General features: G+C 53.4%; 1 protein-coding gene across 3 annotated transcripts; it reads right to left on the bottom strand.

Annotated features, from left to right (window-relative positions):
- Positions 1-292: 292 nt before the first annotated feature.
- TCN2 (transcobalamin 2) lies at positions 293-15,812 on the bottom strand. 3 transcript variants are annotated; one of them, XM_032395156.1, is made up of 10 exons: positions 15,737-15,812; positions 15,240-15,381; positions 11,208-11,400; positions 10,336-10,505; positions 9,175-9,333; positions 7,703-7,875; positions 7,384-7,570; positions 6,276-6,441; positions 3,556-3,671; positions 293-891 (listed from the first exon to the last, which is right to left on the bottom strand). In XM_032395156.1, exons 2-10 carry the CDS (start codon positions 15,301-15,303, stop codon positions 830-832), a joined length of 1,290 nt encoding a protein of 429 aa, XP_032251047.1. In that variant the 5' UTR covers positions 15,304-15,381; positions 15,737-15,812; the 3' UTR covers positions 293-829. The 3 variants fall into 3 exon arrangements, with proteins under 3 accessions (XP_032251047.1, XP_032251050.1, XP_032251049.1); XM_032395159.1 differs by having other exon boundaries at positions 15,240-15,439; positions 15,737-15,811; XM_032395158.1 differs by having other exon boundaries at positions 15,240-15,436; positions 15,737-15,810.
- Positions 15,813-16,036: the final 224 nt, after the last annotated feature.

Here is a 16,036-nt window from a genome sequence, read left to right as displayed (position 1 = left end):
GACATTGTGGGTGAGTCACATGCCCTTGCTGAGTACCAATTTCCTTATCTGCAAAGTAGAGATGAAAACAAAAATATCCACAACCTCAAGAGTTGTGCGAGAAAGCATCTAGCAAGGCTATGTTCCCTAAACAGTAATCAGTGTTGGCATCAGCAGCACTGCTCCTTACCAGCCCCCAGGAGAATGCGGCCACCCTCCCCCACCCCCCACCTTCCTCTGTGCCCCCAGGGGAGCTCCTCCTCCTCCAGCCCCCTGTACTCAGTCATGAGCTTGAGGCATCAGGACACCAGGGCAGGTACACAATCAACACTTTAATCATTTCAGAGGCAGGCTTTGAGCAACTCGGCAGAGCCCCCACCAGCCACTCTGCCAAGGCCAGCAGTGGGGCCACCGCCCTGAAGGCCGGAGTAGAGAGCTGGGGTCAGGACTGCAGCCCCTGGGCCACACAGGTCTCCTTGCAGGACCCCAATCCCAGAAGGGGCAGTACTCACAACACCAATGGCCGTGACTTCTCCTCCTTGTGTTGAGGAGTCTGAGATGCTTCAGACCCTTCAGACTATGAGCGGCCTTCAAGGGATGCCTGTGTGGCCAGGCGGGGCCAGACTCGAGCAACAGCCCTCCCAGGGAAGATGCGTGGTTCCCTGATCCAGGGTGGATGGTGGCTGAGGACCTTTGCAAGGGTAGTAGCTGGGTAATCCAGGGGACACTGCTCCAAGGACACATGAGGTAGCAGCAGGATTGGGCATGTATGTGCCTGTTACAGCGATGTCTGGAGGGAAGGCGGAGGCCCAGCAATGGGCCAGGCTGCTGGCGTGGGTGAGCCCAGGGGCTACCAGCTAACCAGCCTCAGCTCGATGGTTTCTCCATCCTTGGGGATATAGTCAGCAATACCTGCAGAAACAGGTAAGCAGAGGGGTTAGCAGGAGAGAAAATCCCACCCGCCACCCCACCACCTCTTCTTATGGACAAGCACCCTGAGGCCAGGGTCTATCAGATCCACTCAGGGCTTGCTGGTGGGAAAGTGGGAGCTATCCAGAGCCAGTCTGGAAACTGAAATCAGCTGTGACCTCAGGGCTCCTGAGGCCCACAGGCTCATTTTACAGTGGGGGAGGCCCCCAGGGAGGGGGGCCGGGACAGCATTCTGGATAACCAACATGGGGTGAAAGGAACCAGAGACCCTTGACAACACCTGATGGGCAGGGTCACTGTCTTCAGGGTCCCTTGAGGGGCCATCAGGAAGGGGGATTTGCTCAGTGTGGTCTGGAGGGAGAACCAAGACCACAAGTGAAGTCTGCTGGAGCCAGCCTCCACTCACTAGAGACAGTCAAGTCCCAGCTCTGCACTCATCAGCAGTGTCACTCTGGGCAAGTTATTTCACAATTGTGAGTGCTGGCATTCCCACTTCTGAAATGAGGACAATAATGGTATCAACAACCAGGTGCTCCTTTTTTCCCCATGAGAGTGGGCTTCCTGCTGGACCAGGATGGGGCGGGTGGGGGGGGGGTGGAGGACACAATGATCCACATCTGCCTCATGATTGAGTCCATCGGGCTTTTGCCCCAGGCTACACCCTCCAGCCCGGGCTTTATCAGTAATAGAGGCCAGATCTGGGGTCTCCATCTGCCCCCTCTTTGTTTTACTTCTCAGTCTGTTCAGAAGCAGGCAGGGAAAGAGAATGCTTTTTCTTGGACTCCCTCAGAAAGGCCCACTTTCTGGAAAGTACTTGGCCCAATGCCTGGCACTTGGTAGGTGCCCAACAGAAGCTCCAGATAGCAAGAGCAGGGACAGAGGACCCTTCAGAGTCTGTCTGGTGACTGGGCTGATGCACAAGGATGCTCATGACAGCTTGAGGCGTAGGCGTTAAAACCCTAAATATCTAGCAGGAATCAAGAAGCCGCAGCCTCGCCATCTCACTCCACGCCCCTCTGCAGCACGCAGTGCCGAGGCAGGCCCTGACTGGCCCACACCAGTCGTGTGGCAATCCTTGTTCTCTAGCCGACGGTGAGTGCAGAACCTGGGCCATCTCCTAACAACGGGGATGGGTCCAGGAATGTGCCTGTGTCCCAATTCCACCTCTGTCTGCTTGGGGCAAAGTTTTAAAAGGGAGCTGCCCTGGGAAGACACAAGAAGGGTGAAGAAGCCAATAAATATGGAGTCACAGGGGAGGAGGGCTGGAGCCCAGGTCACACCAGCCCCGAAGTCCTCGTTCCCTCTTGACCCTGGTCACTCGATCCAATGGATGTCATATATAGTGGAAGTTGGTTGGCACTGTGTTTCCTGTTATTTGCAGCCCCAAACACCCTCATGAGTGATATATTCTACGTGGCTATTTCAAAGGAAGGGGAAGATCTACATATAACAACATAGAAAGATGTCCACAATACATTAAGAATGAAAAAAATAAGTTGCAGGGCGCCTGGCTGGCTCAGTCAGAAGAGCAGGCGACTCTTGATCTCATGGTTGTGAGTTCGAGTCCCACAGTGGGCACAGAGCTTATTTTAAAAAATAAATAAATGAGGGGTGCCTGGGTGGCTCAGTCAGTTAAGCATCTGCCTTTGGCTCAGGTCATGATCCCAGCGTCCTGGGATTGAGTCCCACATCGGGTTCCGTGCTCAGCAAGGACCCTGCTTCTCCCTCTTCCACTGCCTGCCTGTCTGCCTACTTGTGATCTCTCTTTTTCTGTCAAATAAATAAATGAAATAAAATGTTTTTCAAAAAAAGAGGAGAATTTTTAAATTTTATTTATTTATTTATTTATTAAGATTTTATTTATTTATTTGACAGAGAAAGACTCAGCAAGAGAGGGAACACAAGTCGGGGGGGGGTGGTAGAGGGAGAAGCAGGCCTCCCGTTGAGCAGAGACCCCGATGCAGGGCTCGATCCCAGGACCCTGGGACCATGACCCGAGCCGAAGGCAGACGCTTAATGAATGAGCCACCCAGGAGCCCCAAGAATTTTTTTTTTAAAGTTGCCAAACAGTACACAGAGCTGTGCCACCCAGTATGCTCACATTAGCCACACACAGCTATTGTGCATTTGAAGTCTTAGAACAAAACAAGCATGCAAAAATGTCATTCATAATTTTACATTGATTATATCTCGGAATAATAGTATCTTGTGTATTTGGTTAAATAAGATATATCGTTAATATTAGTGTCGCCATCTAGAACATTTAGAATGACACTAGCATTTCGTTTCTGTCGGACAGCAGCGCTACAGAGCTCGGCTCTGTTTTTATGAAAAAACTTACATATTTAAAAAATTAGCTGGAAGAAAATACACCCACAGTTAAAAGAAGTAATTTCTGGGGAGCAAATGATAGGTGATTTTAATTTTCCTTTTTTGCCTATCTGATTTCCTAGAGTTGCCCCAATAACTTATGTAAAAGTTCTTAAGCGCTCAGTTCAGTAAGTCAGAAGCCGCCTGGAGCATCAGTGATGACCTGAGGCTGAGGCCCAGAAAGGCTCAGGGGAAAGCCAAGGTGAGCCGGGGAAGCCTCGCCGCAACCAGGCCGGTTGGGGCAGGTGTCCAGAGGTGGCTGGCCACCAGACTCACCTTCTAGCAGTGGTGTGTCAGGGGCTTGGAGGAGCTGCCAGAACTTACGTTCCCCAACTTCTCGCCCCATCACGGAGGTCAGGTAGGGTCCTGACAAGGAGTTCTGGGTTCCATACCTACCAAAGGGAGAGGCAGAAGGAGAAGTGACTTTTGCTTCCACTGACCCAAGGGCAGAAACGGAACTACCCCCACCAGGGAAGTCCTGGCCTCTCCCTCAGGGCTGGCACTGGCCAAATCCTTTCCAGGCCACAGGCGTTCACCCCCGTCCCTCTTCTGCCACGCCCTGACACTGCCTGCTCATGGGACTTCACCCCTCCGCACTGACCCGGACCATGGCCTACAGGAAGGGACACCTGTTACATGACTGGCTCAGCAGCTGCCCCCTCTCTGGGAGCTGATGTTGCAGGGGTGAGGAGCAGAAGCCACCAGCACCACATATAAGATGCCAGTGCCCGATGAGAGAGGGCGAAGCCAGAATGCAGAGAAGCCCAGATGTGCGAGACAGAGACACCTGGTGGTGGCAGTGGGTCTCTGCGTCTGGAAGTTTCTGTGGCTCAGTGACACTTCCCTCTTCTTATGGCTGGGTGGCTCAGTCTTCTCTCCGATTCTACACACCCCATGCCCCCCGTTACCAGAGAGGGTTGGAGTTAGGTTTCTGGCCTTTGTGACCTAGAGACTCCTTATTCACACCACCCCCTCCCTGAGTTCCTTGCCGCCAACTGTGCATTTCTCCAAACCATGTGGATATGGCTGCCAGAGGGGTCCTCTTAAAAGCCCATGGGTCATGTTCTTCCTCTCTCCAAAAGGCTTATCAATGGTTATGTCTTAGAGAGGGAGGTTTTTATAGTTTTAAGAGACAGAAAACCACTCAGGGTGACTTCGTCCAAGGGAAAAGTGTTGTTTGAGGGGGTGTCGTGGAGCAGACCCCATTGCCCTGTCATCCCTAACTCTGTGGGTCCATGTGGCTGCTTAGAGCACGTCTCCCTGTTTCTCTCTCTCTCCTCTCTTTCTCTCTGGATCTTTCTTTCTGCAGTCCAGCTTTCTCTGCCTCCAGACATATAACCTTACTGCCTGGCCTCCACACCCAGTTCAGGCACCCACCTCCACTGACAGAATTGTTTCCCTGATGTCTCCTCGGAGGTCCTGGAGTTCTGAATCAGAATGTTAAGTACTATTTTTTTCATTTTGATGATGTTATTCAGACATGAATGCCAGCAGGGTCTGCATACTCTCAATGTCTGCTGGATGGCGGCCTGCCCAGGTGCTCAGCGTGTGTGGCCGTCTGGGGCTGTGTGGGCCCCCGTAAGCTGCAGGCTACTGGGAAGAGAGCTGAGGCGGGCTTAGTAGTGAATGGAGTGTTCAGGGCCAGGGAAGGGCCTATGAAGTCACAGCTGCCTGGACAAACTCAGGGTTGACAGTAGCTCAGGCCCAAGTAGCTGAGAGCATAGGGCTCACGCCATGCCTGGCCATGTACACCTGCTCCTCAGCAAATAGTCCTTATTTGAATGTTATTCTTTTTACACTTTATATCTATTTGCAGAGTTGTTTAGGATTTATAGATGTCTGGAGCCAGAAAAAGAAGGAACTTTTAATAGTAAACATAATAGCACACATCTAAGTCATAGTATAACAGAAATATCCTGGGGTCTGTCTGGGAGAATTTTTGCTCTTTAAAGGGAGTCTTTGTATATCTCTGGCCTGAAATTCCCTGACCTGGACAAATGCGAGGCACCAGCTGTGGGCCCTCCCTGACCGCAGGGCGCTGTCCTTTGGGAACTCCAGGTGGATGCAGAAATTAGGGCTCTCTCAAACTGAGGCATATCTTTCTAGAAAAGTCTGGGGTCTGGGTGACCTGGTGGAAGGCACTCAACTCCTCTGGTTCATATTCCCCATTGGTAACACAAGAATCCCATCCATGTTATTTAGGCATGGACACGGCTGGACAGAAATGCTTGGCCCCAGACTTGTCGAATCTTGTCAGGGTGAGAGGCAAGTTTAAGGATGTTGCCCAACCTCCACATTCTACAGAGGACTTGCCCAGGGTAATTCATCACAGGGATGAGGCCAAGATCACCTGATGATAAAAATTCTGATTCTTATAAAAGCTAACCTGTGGGGCACCTGGGTGGCTCAGTCGTTAAGCGTCTGCCTTCGGCTCAGGTCATGATCCCAGGATCCTGGGATCAAGCCCCACATCGGGCTCCCTGCTCCGCACGAAGCCTGCTTCTCCCTCTCCCACTCCCCCTGCTTGTGTTCCCTCTCTCGCTGTGTCTCTCTCTGTCAAATAAATAAATAAAATATTAAAAAAAAAAAAAAAGCTAACCTATATTGAGATTACTAAGTATGGGGGGCCACATCCTCTTTGTGCAATAATTCCCGGACTCCTTGCATGGACCTTGCAAGGAGCAGGGCACAGCTGGTGTTCTCACTGGATTACAGGTAAATAACTGGTTCCGGGTCCCTAGTGGGGGAGTGGTGGAGCTGGGATTCCAATGTGGATGCTCTGCCCCCAGAGCATGTTCTCAGAGCCACTGACAATGCTGGCCCACAGCTCCCAGTTTCCACTATACCCCGGGCCATTCAGGGGTGGAGAAGGGGGAAGCAGAGCCTGGCCAGACACCTCTCCCAGGGGAACCTCCTCTTCCATCCCCATCCCATCCACGCCCTGTTTCAGGGATGTCAGGTCAGGTGGGGTGAGGGCTGGGAGGTGGGGGTCTCACGTGAATCCTGTGAGCTCCTGGGCCTTCTTAAGGACATCTTCCAAGGAGGACCCAGCAGGGACAGATATGGCGTGTCTGTATGGTGGCAAGACACTGGGGACCTTCAGCATGACACTGATGAGCTCTTGGGTCTGTGAAGGAGTCTCCACAGCTGGTTGCAACAGGACTAAGCCAGGGAGAGAGGAAGGGGTAGCTGGTGTGAGGGCAGGGGGCCGGTGTTAGCCCTCCTTTCTTCCCTTGAAGACACTGTGGCCCATCTCAGCCAGGATCACCACAGGATCCCAGCCTCCCCTGTCCTTTATCCCCCAAGTCCCCCGGCTGCCCAAGGTTGGGTCCCTCACTGGTTTTTTTGCCTCCAGTACCCCCTTCCCACCTATCTGCCACATAGCTCCCCAGAGGGCTCTTTCTACAACCAGAATCCCTGCCCACATTACCTCTGAGGGTCTCCCCTCCTTTTCATTCTCCTGCTTGCAACTCTAGCTCATTCCCCCAGACCCCACTCTCTAGTAGGAATCTTCCCCCAAATTTCAGCTTGCCCACCACGCTGTCATGGAGCCGCTTCTGGTGGACATACAGGGCCAGGATGCCCAGGCCATACTGGTAGTAGCTGGTGCGGGGGTGGCCCTTGTGATTGGACCCTGGGAGGACCCTTTTACACCTCGGCACCTTTGTTCCTGCTGCCCACTCTCTGCCCTGCCCTTGCTACTGCTCTTCACCACTGGAAAATCCCACTCACCAACTCAAGTCCTTCTCCCAGATGAAGCCCTGATTCCAGCTGCTAATTGGGACTCATTAGGATATATCAGCACTACACAAAATGTGTCTCTCCCCATTCATCCATTCAAACATTTCTGGACCGGGTATCACACAAGGGGCTGCAGACTCATGGCCCACCCAGAGCTCTCTCTTTGGTATCTCTCTCCCCACACCGTGGCTTTCTGGAAGCTCTGACTGCATCTTCGCTGCCAGTGTGTCCCACATGGACCCGCAAACCCCCGTCGACTCAGCAAATCAGGATGAGGCAACCTCCCTTCCCTGGGACATGCAGACTTCAGGAAGCACTGAGCAGACTGAAAAGAAGAGGGCTCCCGTTGAAAGGCCCAGCTACCTCTTGGTGCCTCGCAGTCTGGGGAGATGAGATCCACATAGCTCTTGCCGTTCAGGACAGGCAGCAGCTGGGAAATGATGAGAACATTCTTGAAGGCCCCATCCTGCATACTGGCCAACAGAGCAGCCCTTGCCTTGAGGCATGCTGTGCCCAGCTTCTTTTCAGGCATGAAGGAGTTCATCAGTAACTGGTGACAGAATGGGGAAGAGAAGGAGGAGGTGGGTCGGCTGGCATGGAGGAGCCAGGTCTTCCAGTCCCTGACCAGGCCACCGCCCACCGAACACCGGGGTGAACTCTGGCCCCATGCTCTCTTTACTACCTGCAGCGCCAGAGGTGTGCTGTAAACATTCCCAAAGTGGCCTTCAGGGGTCTGGGCCTTCAGGATTTTCTCTTGTACTGTCCTAATGGCCAGGGTGAGCCGGTGTCCCTGATTGCGGTTGAGGTTGGAGCGCTCCAGACAGGTGAAGGCCAAGCCCGCCATGGCCACTGTGTCTGCAAGGGACAGAGCCAATTGGGGTCAGTCTAGGCAGGGCCCTGGGGCAATGGGCTGCCACCAGAGGCTTGAAGAAGGGGCATGGTCAGATCAGCATTTTAGAACGTTTTCACCAGCAAGGGGGACCAACTCAGCCCAGTTTGTCCAGAACTTTCCCAGTTTGGCCACTGTAAGTCCGCTGTCCTGGGAAGCCCCTTAGTTCCAGGCAAACAATGGTTGGTCACCCTTCCCCTGTCTACTGTTTAGGGGTTAGAGATTAGGGAGAGAGCCTGGAGGAGGGAGGCCCAAGAGGCTTTATCCTACACCCCTCATTCCCAAACCTGCCTGCACTTAATAATCACCAGGGAAGTTTGGAACAGACCGATAGCTGGGTCCACCCCCAGGTGATCTGATATCATAGGTCCAGGGAGCTGCCTGGGCCCTTCAGGCTTTAAACCCCACCAGCCCCCGCCCCCACCCAGAGGCGATTTACTGGGCCCACAGTGGTTTTTCTACAAGCCTCAGGCAAGAGCAAGCTCTCTGCAGTATCTCCTCACCCTCCCAACCTACTCCATCCTACCCCCACCCTAGGCAAGGCACTCTCACAGAACGCCCACCTACAAGAGACCCTGAATCACGACGACAAGAAAGAGCACTGGAGGTCCAAGGTAACACAGTGAGGTAGCAGCTCCAGAATCCAGGTCTCAGGCTTCCCAGCTCATATGAGGACAAGACCATAGCTTTGTATCCAGAACTTTCTCCATGCCAGGCACCATGATAAGCCCTTGACTTATAAGGTATCTTCTATCAAGATACTGCTGGGAGAGGGGCGCCTGGGTGGCTCAGTCGTTAAGCGTCTGCCTTCGGCTCAGGTCATGATCCCAGGGTCCTGAGATCGAGCCCCGCATCGGGCTCCCTGCCCTGCGGGAAGCCTGCTTCTCCCTCTCCCACTCCCTCTGCTTGTGTTCCCTCTTTCGCTGTGTCTCTCTCTGTCAAATAAATAAATAAAATCTTTAAAAAAAAAATACTGCTGGGAGGTTATTTTACAGCAGAAGCTGAACCAAAAAGACCAGCTGACTTGCCCAGGGTAGCCTACAATAATTGTGTGACAGAGCTGGGGTCAGGGTCCCAGGCCTGCTCCAACACTGGCTCACGACCACCATAACCCACACACGAGCCCTCGCCATTTCACTCCTAAGGAACTCATAAGGAAGGGGTCCCAAGGAAAGGTGAGCATGGGGCAGGGGGTGGAGGCCTTCAGTTGGAGCTGGGGACTGGCGGAGTGCCAGCCTGGCTTTAGCAGGGCCTCGCCCACTCACCCACAGAGAGGCGGCCCCGGGGCGGATGGTCGTGTTCCACGGCGTACAGGAGCTTGCCCACCACGCTGTCATGGAGCCGCTTCTGGTGGACACACAGGGCCAGGATGCCCAGGCCATACTGGTAGTAGCTGGTGCGGGGGTGGCCCCTGTGATTGGACCCTGGGAGGAAGAAGACCATGAGGCAGGGGCTTCATGCCGGGCCTGAGGGGTTGCCTCTCTGCCCCCCTCCCAGCAACCAGCCCAGTCAGCACATGGGACCCCACTGCCCACACTTCCCAACACCCTCCTCTGGGTCATGGGATCCTTCGTTCCTTCATTCCCTCAACCCATTCTTGCTGAGGATCCACTCTGTGTCAGGTACTGTGCTCAGAGTGGTGCCCGGCCAGCCCTCCAACAGTAACACAACCTGCACCCACGTCAGCATGATTAGAACTGAAATGTGGACCAAGGTCTCTGGGGCCAAACAGTAGGGGTCTTCGAGTAGCTGGGAATCAGGGCAGGATTCTCTAAAAGGCAGTGATACTGGGGAGGTGGGGGTGAGGAGGAGCTAAGGGGGAGCAGGAAGCTAGAAGGGGAAGGAAACCTTCCAGATACAGAGAACATATACGAAGACCCTGATCTGGAAGCTGAGAAATCAGCGTGGCCAGAGCCAGAAAGGCAGGTGCGTGGGTGAGCCAGGGAGTGGGCCAGCAGGTCCTGAAGAGGAGAAAGGGGCAGACAGATGAGCCTGAGGGGCTGTGGACACAGCAGTGAGTAGCCTGTGCAGGGTTTGAGCCGGGCTAACCAGATCAAATTTAGATTTCAAATGCTTGCCCTGGCTGTCATGTGCTGGGTCGAATCAGGCGGCAGGAGAGTTAGCAGAGAGAGGCTGAGGAGTAAGCAGTACGGAGGCCATGCAGTTGTCCCAGAGGTAGACAGTCAGTTCAGTCGTGGTGACTGAGCAGAACTTGCCAACAGAGTGCATGTGGGGTACAGGAAAGGCTTGGTCAAGGATGGCGACTGCGGCAGGCCCAAGCCTCTAGGTAGATAGTGAAACAGGCAGAGTGGAGGGTGGGAAAGAAGCCTGGGGGGAAAAAACCCAAAGTTCTGACTTAAATGCTTCCCCAGAGAATGTTATCTGATGAGGGCCCCCCCCACACTTGGCAGACCATGTCCTCTCACCAATGGCCCTCTTCTCGTCCTCCAGGAACCGCTTCAGCTGTGAGACCAGCTTATTCCCCTTGTCGCCTCTAACAAACTCACAGTTAGCCCTGATAGCCAGCAGGTAGAGGGCCAACTGGCCCATGGAGGGCTTGGCCTGGTTGTTCCTGTTGTCATCGTTGATGGGAAGCCTAGGACAAAGCCAGTAAACAACACTTCTGTAAGAAAATGCCACCTTTGGTAAGCCTGGGTTGGGACACCTCCCCCCAACATCATAAAGTGAAAAGAATCCTAATAATTCGAAACTTTGCTAGAACTACCAAAAGTAGATGAGTCAGCTCTGCATGTTGTAAGGTGCATGCCATACATATTTCATAAAGATAAAAAATTAGACTCAAGGACAAGTCCCAAGGGCTCTGATATCCGGACCTATGCTTGCCCCCACCATTTTGATCACCCTTTGTCCACACAGCCCTCCCTTTCTTCCCTTTCCCTGCTCTGTGTCTGCTTCTTGAGAGGGAGTCCAAGCAGGAGATGCTTCAGGGTGGTCCCGATCCTTTACCTCTCATTCAAACTCCCACACTGAGCCTCAGAACAGGCCTCCCCTTAATGCCCCCTGGAAAGGGAGCACAAAGTTAGATGCTGCTAGATGCTGCTTCTGGGCTCAGTAGTGGGGGTGGGGGGGCGTAGACTGTGATCATGGATCAGTGATATCTGCCTCCAGTCTAGTCAAGCCAACCCCATTCTACAGATGGAGAAAGTGCCAAAGGAGACAAAACTTGCCCAAAGTCTCCCCAACAAAGCAGTGGTAGCCCAAACCAGAACACAGGTCTCCTTTCCCTTAGGAGGTAGAGCAAGACATAGGGAAAGGAGAAGAAAGTGAACAGCGATACCCCAGGACGCTCTCCTGGTAGTTGAGCTTGAGGTTGTGCAGATAGAAGGCCTCCCTGGCCCCGGCCTGCAGGCTGGAGAGGCGTAGGCCCACGTAGATACTGGGGTTCAGGTACTCCAGGGAGAGCCGGTCCATCCAGGGCAAGAGGTGCTGGCCCAGCCTCTCCACCAGCTTGCTATCCACCTCTGGTATTTCTTAGGAAAGAGAACAATAGGTCAAGTGAGGTTGCAGAGCCAGGCCACCAGCAAGGAACTGCTTTTACCTTACCGGAGCCTTCTCTAGGGAATAAACATCTCTATTCCGTCTCCACCTAGCACATATCCTACTTGTATGGGAAAATAAGGCTGTCATGAAAGGCGGCAGGTAAATAGGGGAAAGCAGGTATCCCAAAAGAGCAGTTGGAGTGGGCTAGGGAGAGGTGGTGGGCCAAGGGCAGAGGAAGCCGGTACCAGGCAACCACTCTGCCACCAGGAGTAACAGAGAGTGGAGCTCAAGCCTCACGATGTGCCCCAGGCACTGCACCTGACCTCACCTGGCCCTCATGCCAGCTCTGTGGCATCGACACTGTCATCACTGCTTTGTGCAAAAGAGGAAGCAGACGTTCAAAGTCATGTTGTGTCTTCCACAGGCTGCAGAGCCAAGGATGAACCTGCCTGCAAAGCCCGTGTTCTTTGGTGCTCTGCCGAATCCATTTACCAAGACTGCAACCCACACACAGAACATGTTACACACCCAATTTTAAAACACTGCAGGCTGGGACACCTGGGTGGCTCAGTCTGTTAAGTTTCTGCCTTCGGCTCAGGTCATGATCTCAGGATCCTGGGATCGAGCCCCGCATTGGGGGTGGGGGGTGGGGATTGTCCCCACTCAGCAGGGAGTCTGCTTGAGGATTCTCTCTCTCCCTCTGCCTCTCCCCCAACTCTCTCTAAAATAAATAAAATAAATCTTTAAAAAACAAAACAAACAAACCCCACTGTAGGCTGCCCATGGCTAACTGGGGCTGTCTGGTGAGCTTCCTCTGTGCAGATCTCAAAATAAGGCTTTTCTTGCCACATCTGTGTAGGTGAAGAGGAGACTGAGGGGTGAATCTGTAGAAAGCCATCATCGTTGGCAACCATTTCTCTGTGTGCTTTGGGGTTTGCCTGAAACTGAATCATGAAAATGCTGAAAAACTGGGGAAGCTGAAGTCTCAGAGGCATTTCCCAGACCCAGCTGACCCTGCCTGCTTCCTTTAGGGAAGGAACCTGAGCTCAGTGGGTGGCCTGGGAGGCACTTTGGACTTTCCCCCATTTACTGCCTCCCAGTTATCTGCAGGGCTCCAGCTGCCTCCACTGTGGCCGTGCCTCGTCCCAGGATGCTGGGCAGGCTGCCCCTCCCAGGGGACTGAGCCCAGGAACTGCCGCTAGAGCTCTTCACCTGCTCAAGGACCAGGGTTCCTCTGGTAACAGGCCCATCCCTCTTGGTTTGGGTCCCACCATCATTTTTTTTTTGTAAATAATCTCTATGCCCAATGTGGGGTTCAAACTCATGACCCTGAGATCTAAAGTCGGCATGCTCTGCAGACTGAGCCAGCCAGGCGCCCCTACAGGTCTCACCATCTTATGCCTGTTTTCCCAAAAGTCACAGGTATCTGTCGCTAGAGGGGCTAGAGGGGGTGGGGGTCGGGGACAGGGGTTGCTTTTCTTTTCCTTTCACATCCTCAGTGACTTTCTGGGGCTGCCTCCCATTTCTATAGGCATTTCCCCCTCTCTGTATCTGTCTCAGTCTCTACCTCTTTCTGCCTGTCCTTCTGGTCATCTGTCCCCCTGTACCTCTCTTTCCCTCTCCCTTTCCTTCAAACTGGTAGGGGAGCCTCACCCCAACCCCAGGCTCTGCCCTCTAGCAGGTGAGTCAGCCCTGGGATTAGAAGTGATAAGAAGAAGAGCCAGAGCTATAAAGAGAGGCTCATAACCACAATTCAGCCTCCTTAAAAGGAAGGAGCCGGGCAAATTCACCTTGGTCATAAAAGTGGCCCAGGGCGAGCTCCCTCCCATGGGGCCTCTTGCTCACAGGGCCATGCAGCTCTGCCAGCTGACCGGCCTTGACATTCCCAAGCACAGGAGCCCACCCTGAGCAAAAGCATTAGTGCAGCATTCTTGTCAATTTTACAACCACACAGAGCTTTGAGCTGGTAAAGTTTGAGCGGTGGGATCCTCCGCACCACACCAAGGAGGAAGGCAGGGAAGAATTCTTAGCCCATTTTGCAGCGGAGGGAATGAGGCCTGAGCAGCTAAGTGGCTCAGCTGTAGGGGGCTGCACCCCCAAACCTGGTCCAGGGCTTCTGTCGGGTCTATGGGCCAACTACTGAATGGTTCATGCCCAGTGAGGTCTGGGTCCCAGGTCTCCCCTGGGGACTGTCTGGACGGGAACCAAGAGCCAAGGGCTGAGGGGTCTGGATGCACTTATGGAACACAGGTTGGAAGCTCCTGGTGCCCAGGGAAGACCATGGCCTGGAGTTCTGAGCACTGAGTTCAGCAAAGCCCTGGAAAGCTGGAGTGCCTTGGCAGGTCACCTGGCTTCTCCAACCTTTGACTGACTCATCTGTCACCTGAACCTGCCTCTCAGTTTGTCCAAAGATAACAAGAGACCATACAAAGAGGGAAGAGAGGTGGGTAATCCCAGAGCACAGAGGCTTCCCTGCCTGCCTCCTGCTTTCTGCCTATCTCCAGTGCACAAATAGCCCCAGGCTGCATTCAGACTCCAAGACTGGTCCACCGGTCCCAAGAGGCCCCTGGGGACACTGTGACACAGAGCCGAAGCAGCCAGGCTCCTGTGCGTGCAGTATACCACAAATGCCTTGCCATGACCTGCCACCTACGCTTCTCTCAGACTCGTCTCATCTCCGTTAAGGGTGCCCACGTACTCACTTCCCTCTGCCTGGGATGCCCCCCACTCCTTTTCATGTCAGCTCCTTTTCCTCCTCTGGGTCTCAATCCCCCTGTCACGCCTGGTCCTTGGAAATCCTTCCCTGAACTCTCTCCCTGTGGAGAGTGGCCCCCAGCTCTCTACCTCCGTGCCTGGTTTGCTTCCTCTGGCACTCCCTGCAGCCCCCAAACACAGCACTGATTTGCGTCTTGACTTTTTTGTCTGTCCCCTTTACTAGAACAGATGCATTAGGAGGACAGGGATGGGACCGGTCTTCTCTTTGTTCTTTCCCCAAAGCCCAACACTGCACTGGCTCAGAAAAGCCTCAGTCAATGCATGTTGAATGAGTAAATAAATCCATGACTGGATTAATGGGAGCATTTTTGTCTGGTGGCCTGTCAGATGTATACAGTTGACCCTTGAACAACGTGTGTTCGAACTACGTGGGTCCACTTATATGTGAATTTTTCTTGATATAGTACAATACTTTAAATCTATTTTTTTTAAAGATTTTATTTATTTATTTGAGAGAGAGCACAAGCAGGGCGAGGGGCAGAGGGAGAAGCAGACTCCCTGCTTCTCCCCGGACGCCAGGCTCCGGGGCTCGATCCCAGGACCCTGGGATCATGACCTGAGCCGAAGGCAGACACTGAACAGACTGATCCACCCAGGTGTCCCAAATCTATTTTCTTTTCTTTATGATTTCCTCAATAACATTTTCTTTTTTTTAGCTGACTTTATCATAAGAATACAGTATATAATACATATAACATACAAAATATGTGTTGTTTATCTTATTAGTAAGGCTTCCAGTCAACAGTAGGCTATTAGTAGTTAAGTTTCTGGGGAGTCAAAAGTTATAGATGGATTTTGGGCTGTATGGAGGGCCGGCAGCCCTAACCCACTTTGTTCGAGGGTCAACTCAGGGTCAATCTCAACACAGTGTGTCAAACACTGAGGTCCAGCTAAGTCCCAGCTGCTGTGGAAGTCCAAAGGGGCAGATAAATCGTACCCTCCCAAACATTCGAGCCTCAGTTTCTCCAGCTACATAATGAGGGGTTTGGACAAGACAGTCCTCCCCCCTAAGGCCCCAGGAGGAAAGAGGCACAGGGTAGATCTGGTTACTCACCGCAGATATCAGCGAGAGCCCCCAGGCCCCCAAGGAGGAAGAGGAGGGCCCCAAGGTGCCCCATGGCAGGAGCGGATGGGCGAGCAGCGGGCAGGAAGCACCACAGACTCCTAGGGCTGGTCTTGCACAGCTGGTCACTGCTCTGAAAGAGGTAGCTTCCTGTCACTGATTAATCCCTCCACGCCCCCAGCAGGATGCTGCTAAATCAGCAGAGAGAAAGGGGAAAAAGATCTGTAGCTGAGGTGAAAGCAAGGCCAAAGAACAGAGGAAGGAAGGGCAGAGTCGTTTTCCTGGAGGAAGGGAGCCGGGGGTGGGGGCGGACAAATAGCAATGCTGTGAGACATCTTGAGGCCAGCCACATTCAGTCCCCGCTGCCTACAGAGCGCTGGGCAGGCACAGAGGGCCTGACATCTGATCTGCCCACGTCTGTCCACCTGCACCTGCGTGGTCGCCCCCTCACTGTTCCAGCGGTGGACAGGCAGGGTAGGGGTGCCTACCTGGTGCCCCCCCACAGAAGGAGTCCCTGGAAGTGCCCACCCAGAGGTCTGGGACAGGGAGCGGAACTGAGAGCTGTGGTGGTCACGTGAGCGACTGCTGGCGTCAGCAGTCCTCGGCCAGCCCGCCGGGCGTTAGGGTTGGGAGGGGTTGGACCCGGACCAGACTGGCCAGTTTTCCCAACCAGCCAGAAAGCGGGAGGCCTCCTGGAGACAAAGCAAAGAAGGAACAGGATTTAATCATTTGAGACACAAAGTCCTGGGTAGTGGGGCTACTTGTTAGGACTAGGAAACTAATCTTAA

The sequence above is a fragment of the Phoca vitulina genome, unplaced genomic scaffold (assembly GCF_004348235.1).
Source record: "Phoca vitulina isolate PV1807 unplaced genomic scaffold, GSC_HSeal_1.0 scaffold82, whole genome shotgun sequence".
Taxonomy (NCBI): Eukaryota; Metazoa; Chordata; class Mammalia; order Carnivora; family Phocidae; genus Phoca; species Phoca vitulina.
Note: the sequence above shows the minus strand (reverse complement) of the source record. Positions and strands in the feature narration are given on the sequence as shown.

Bases quoted from the DNA above. Each gene is read 5' to 3' on its own strand.
- TCN2 (XM_032395156.1), bottom strand. From the start codon at position 15,303: ATGGGGCACCTTGGGGCCCTCCTCTTCCTCCTTGGGGGCCTGGGGGCT. The intron at 9,334-10,335 runs GTGAGAGGACAT...TCTTCCTCCCAG, and splicing joins GGACGAGAAGAGGGCCATTG to GGTCCAATCACAGGGGCCAC. The intron at 892-3,555 runs GTGAGTCTGGTG...CTGTTTCTGCAG, and splicing joins TGACACACCACTGCTAGAAG to GTATTGCTGACTATATCCCC.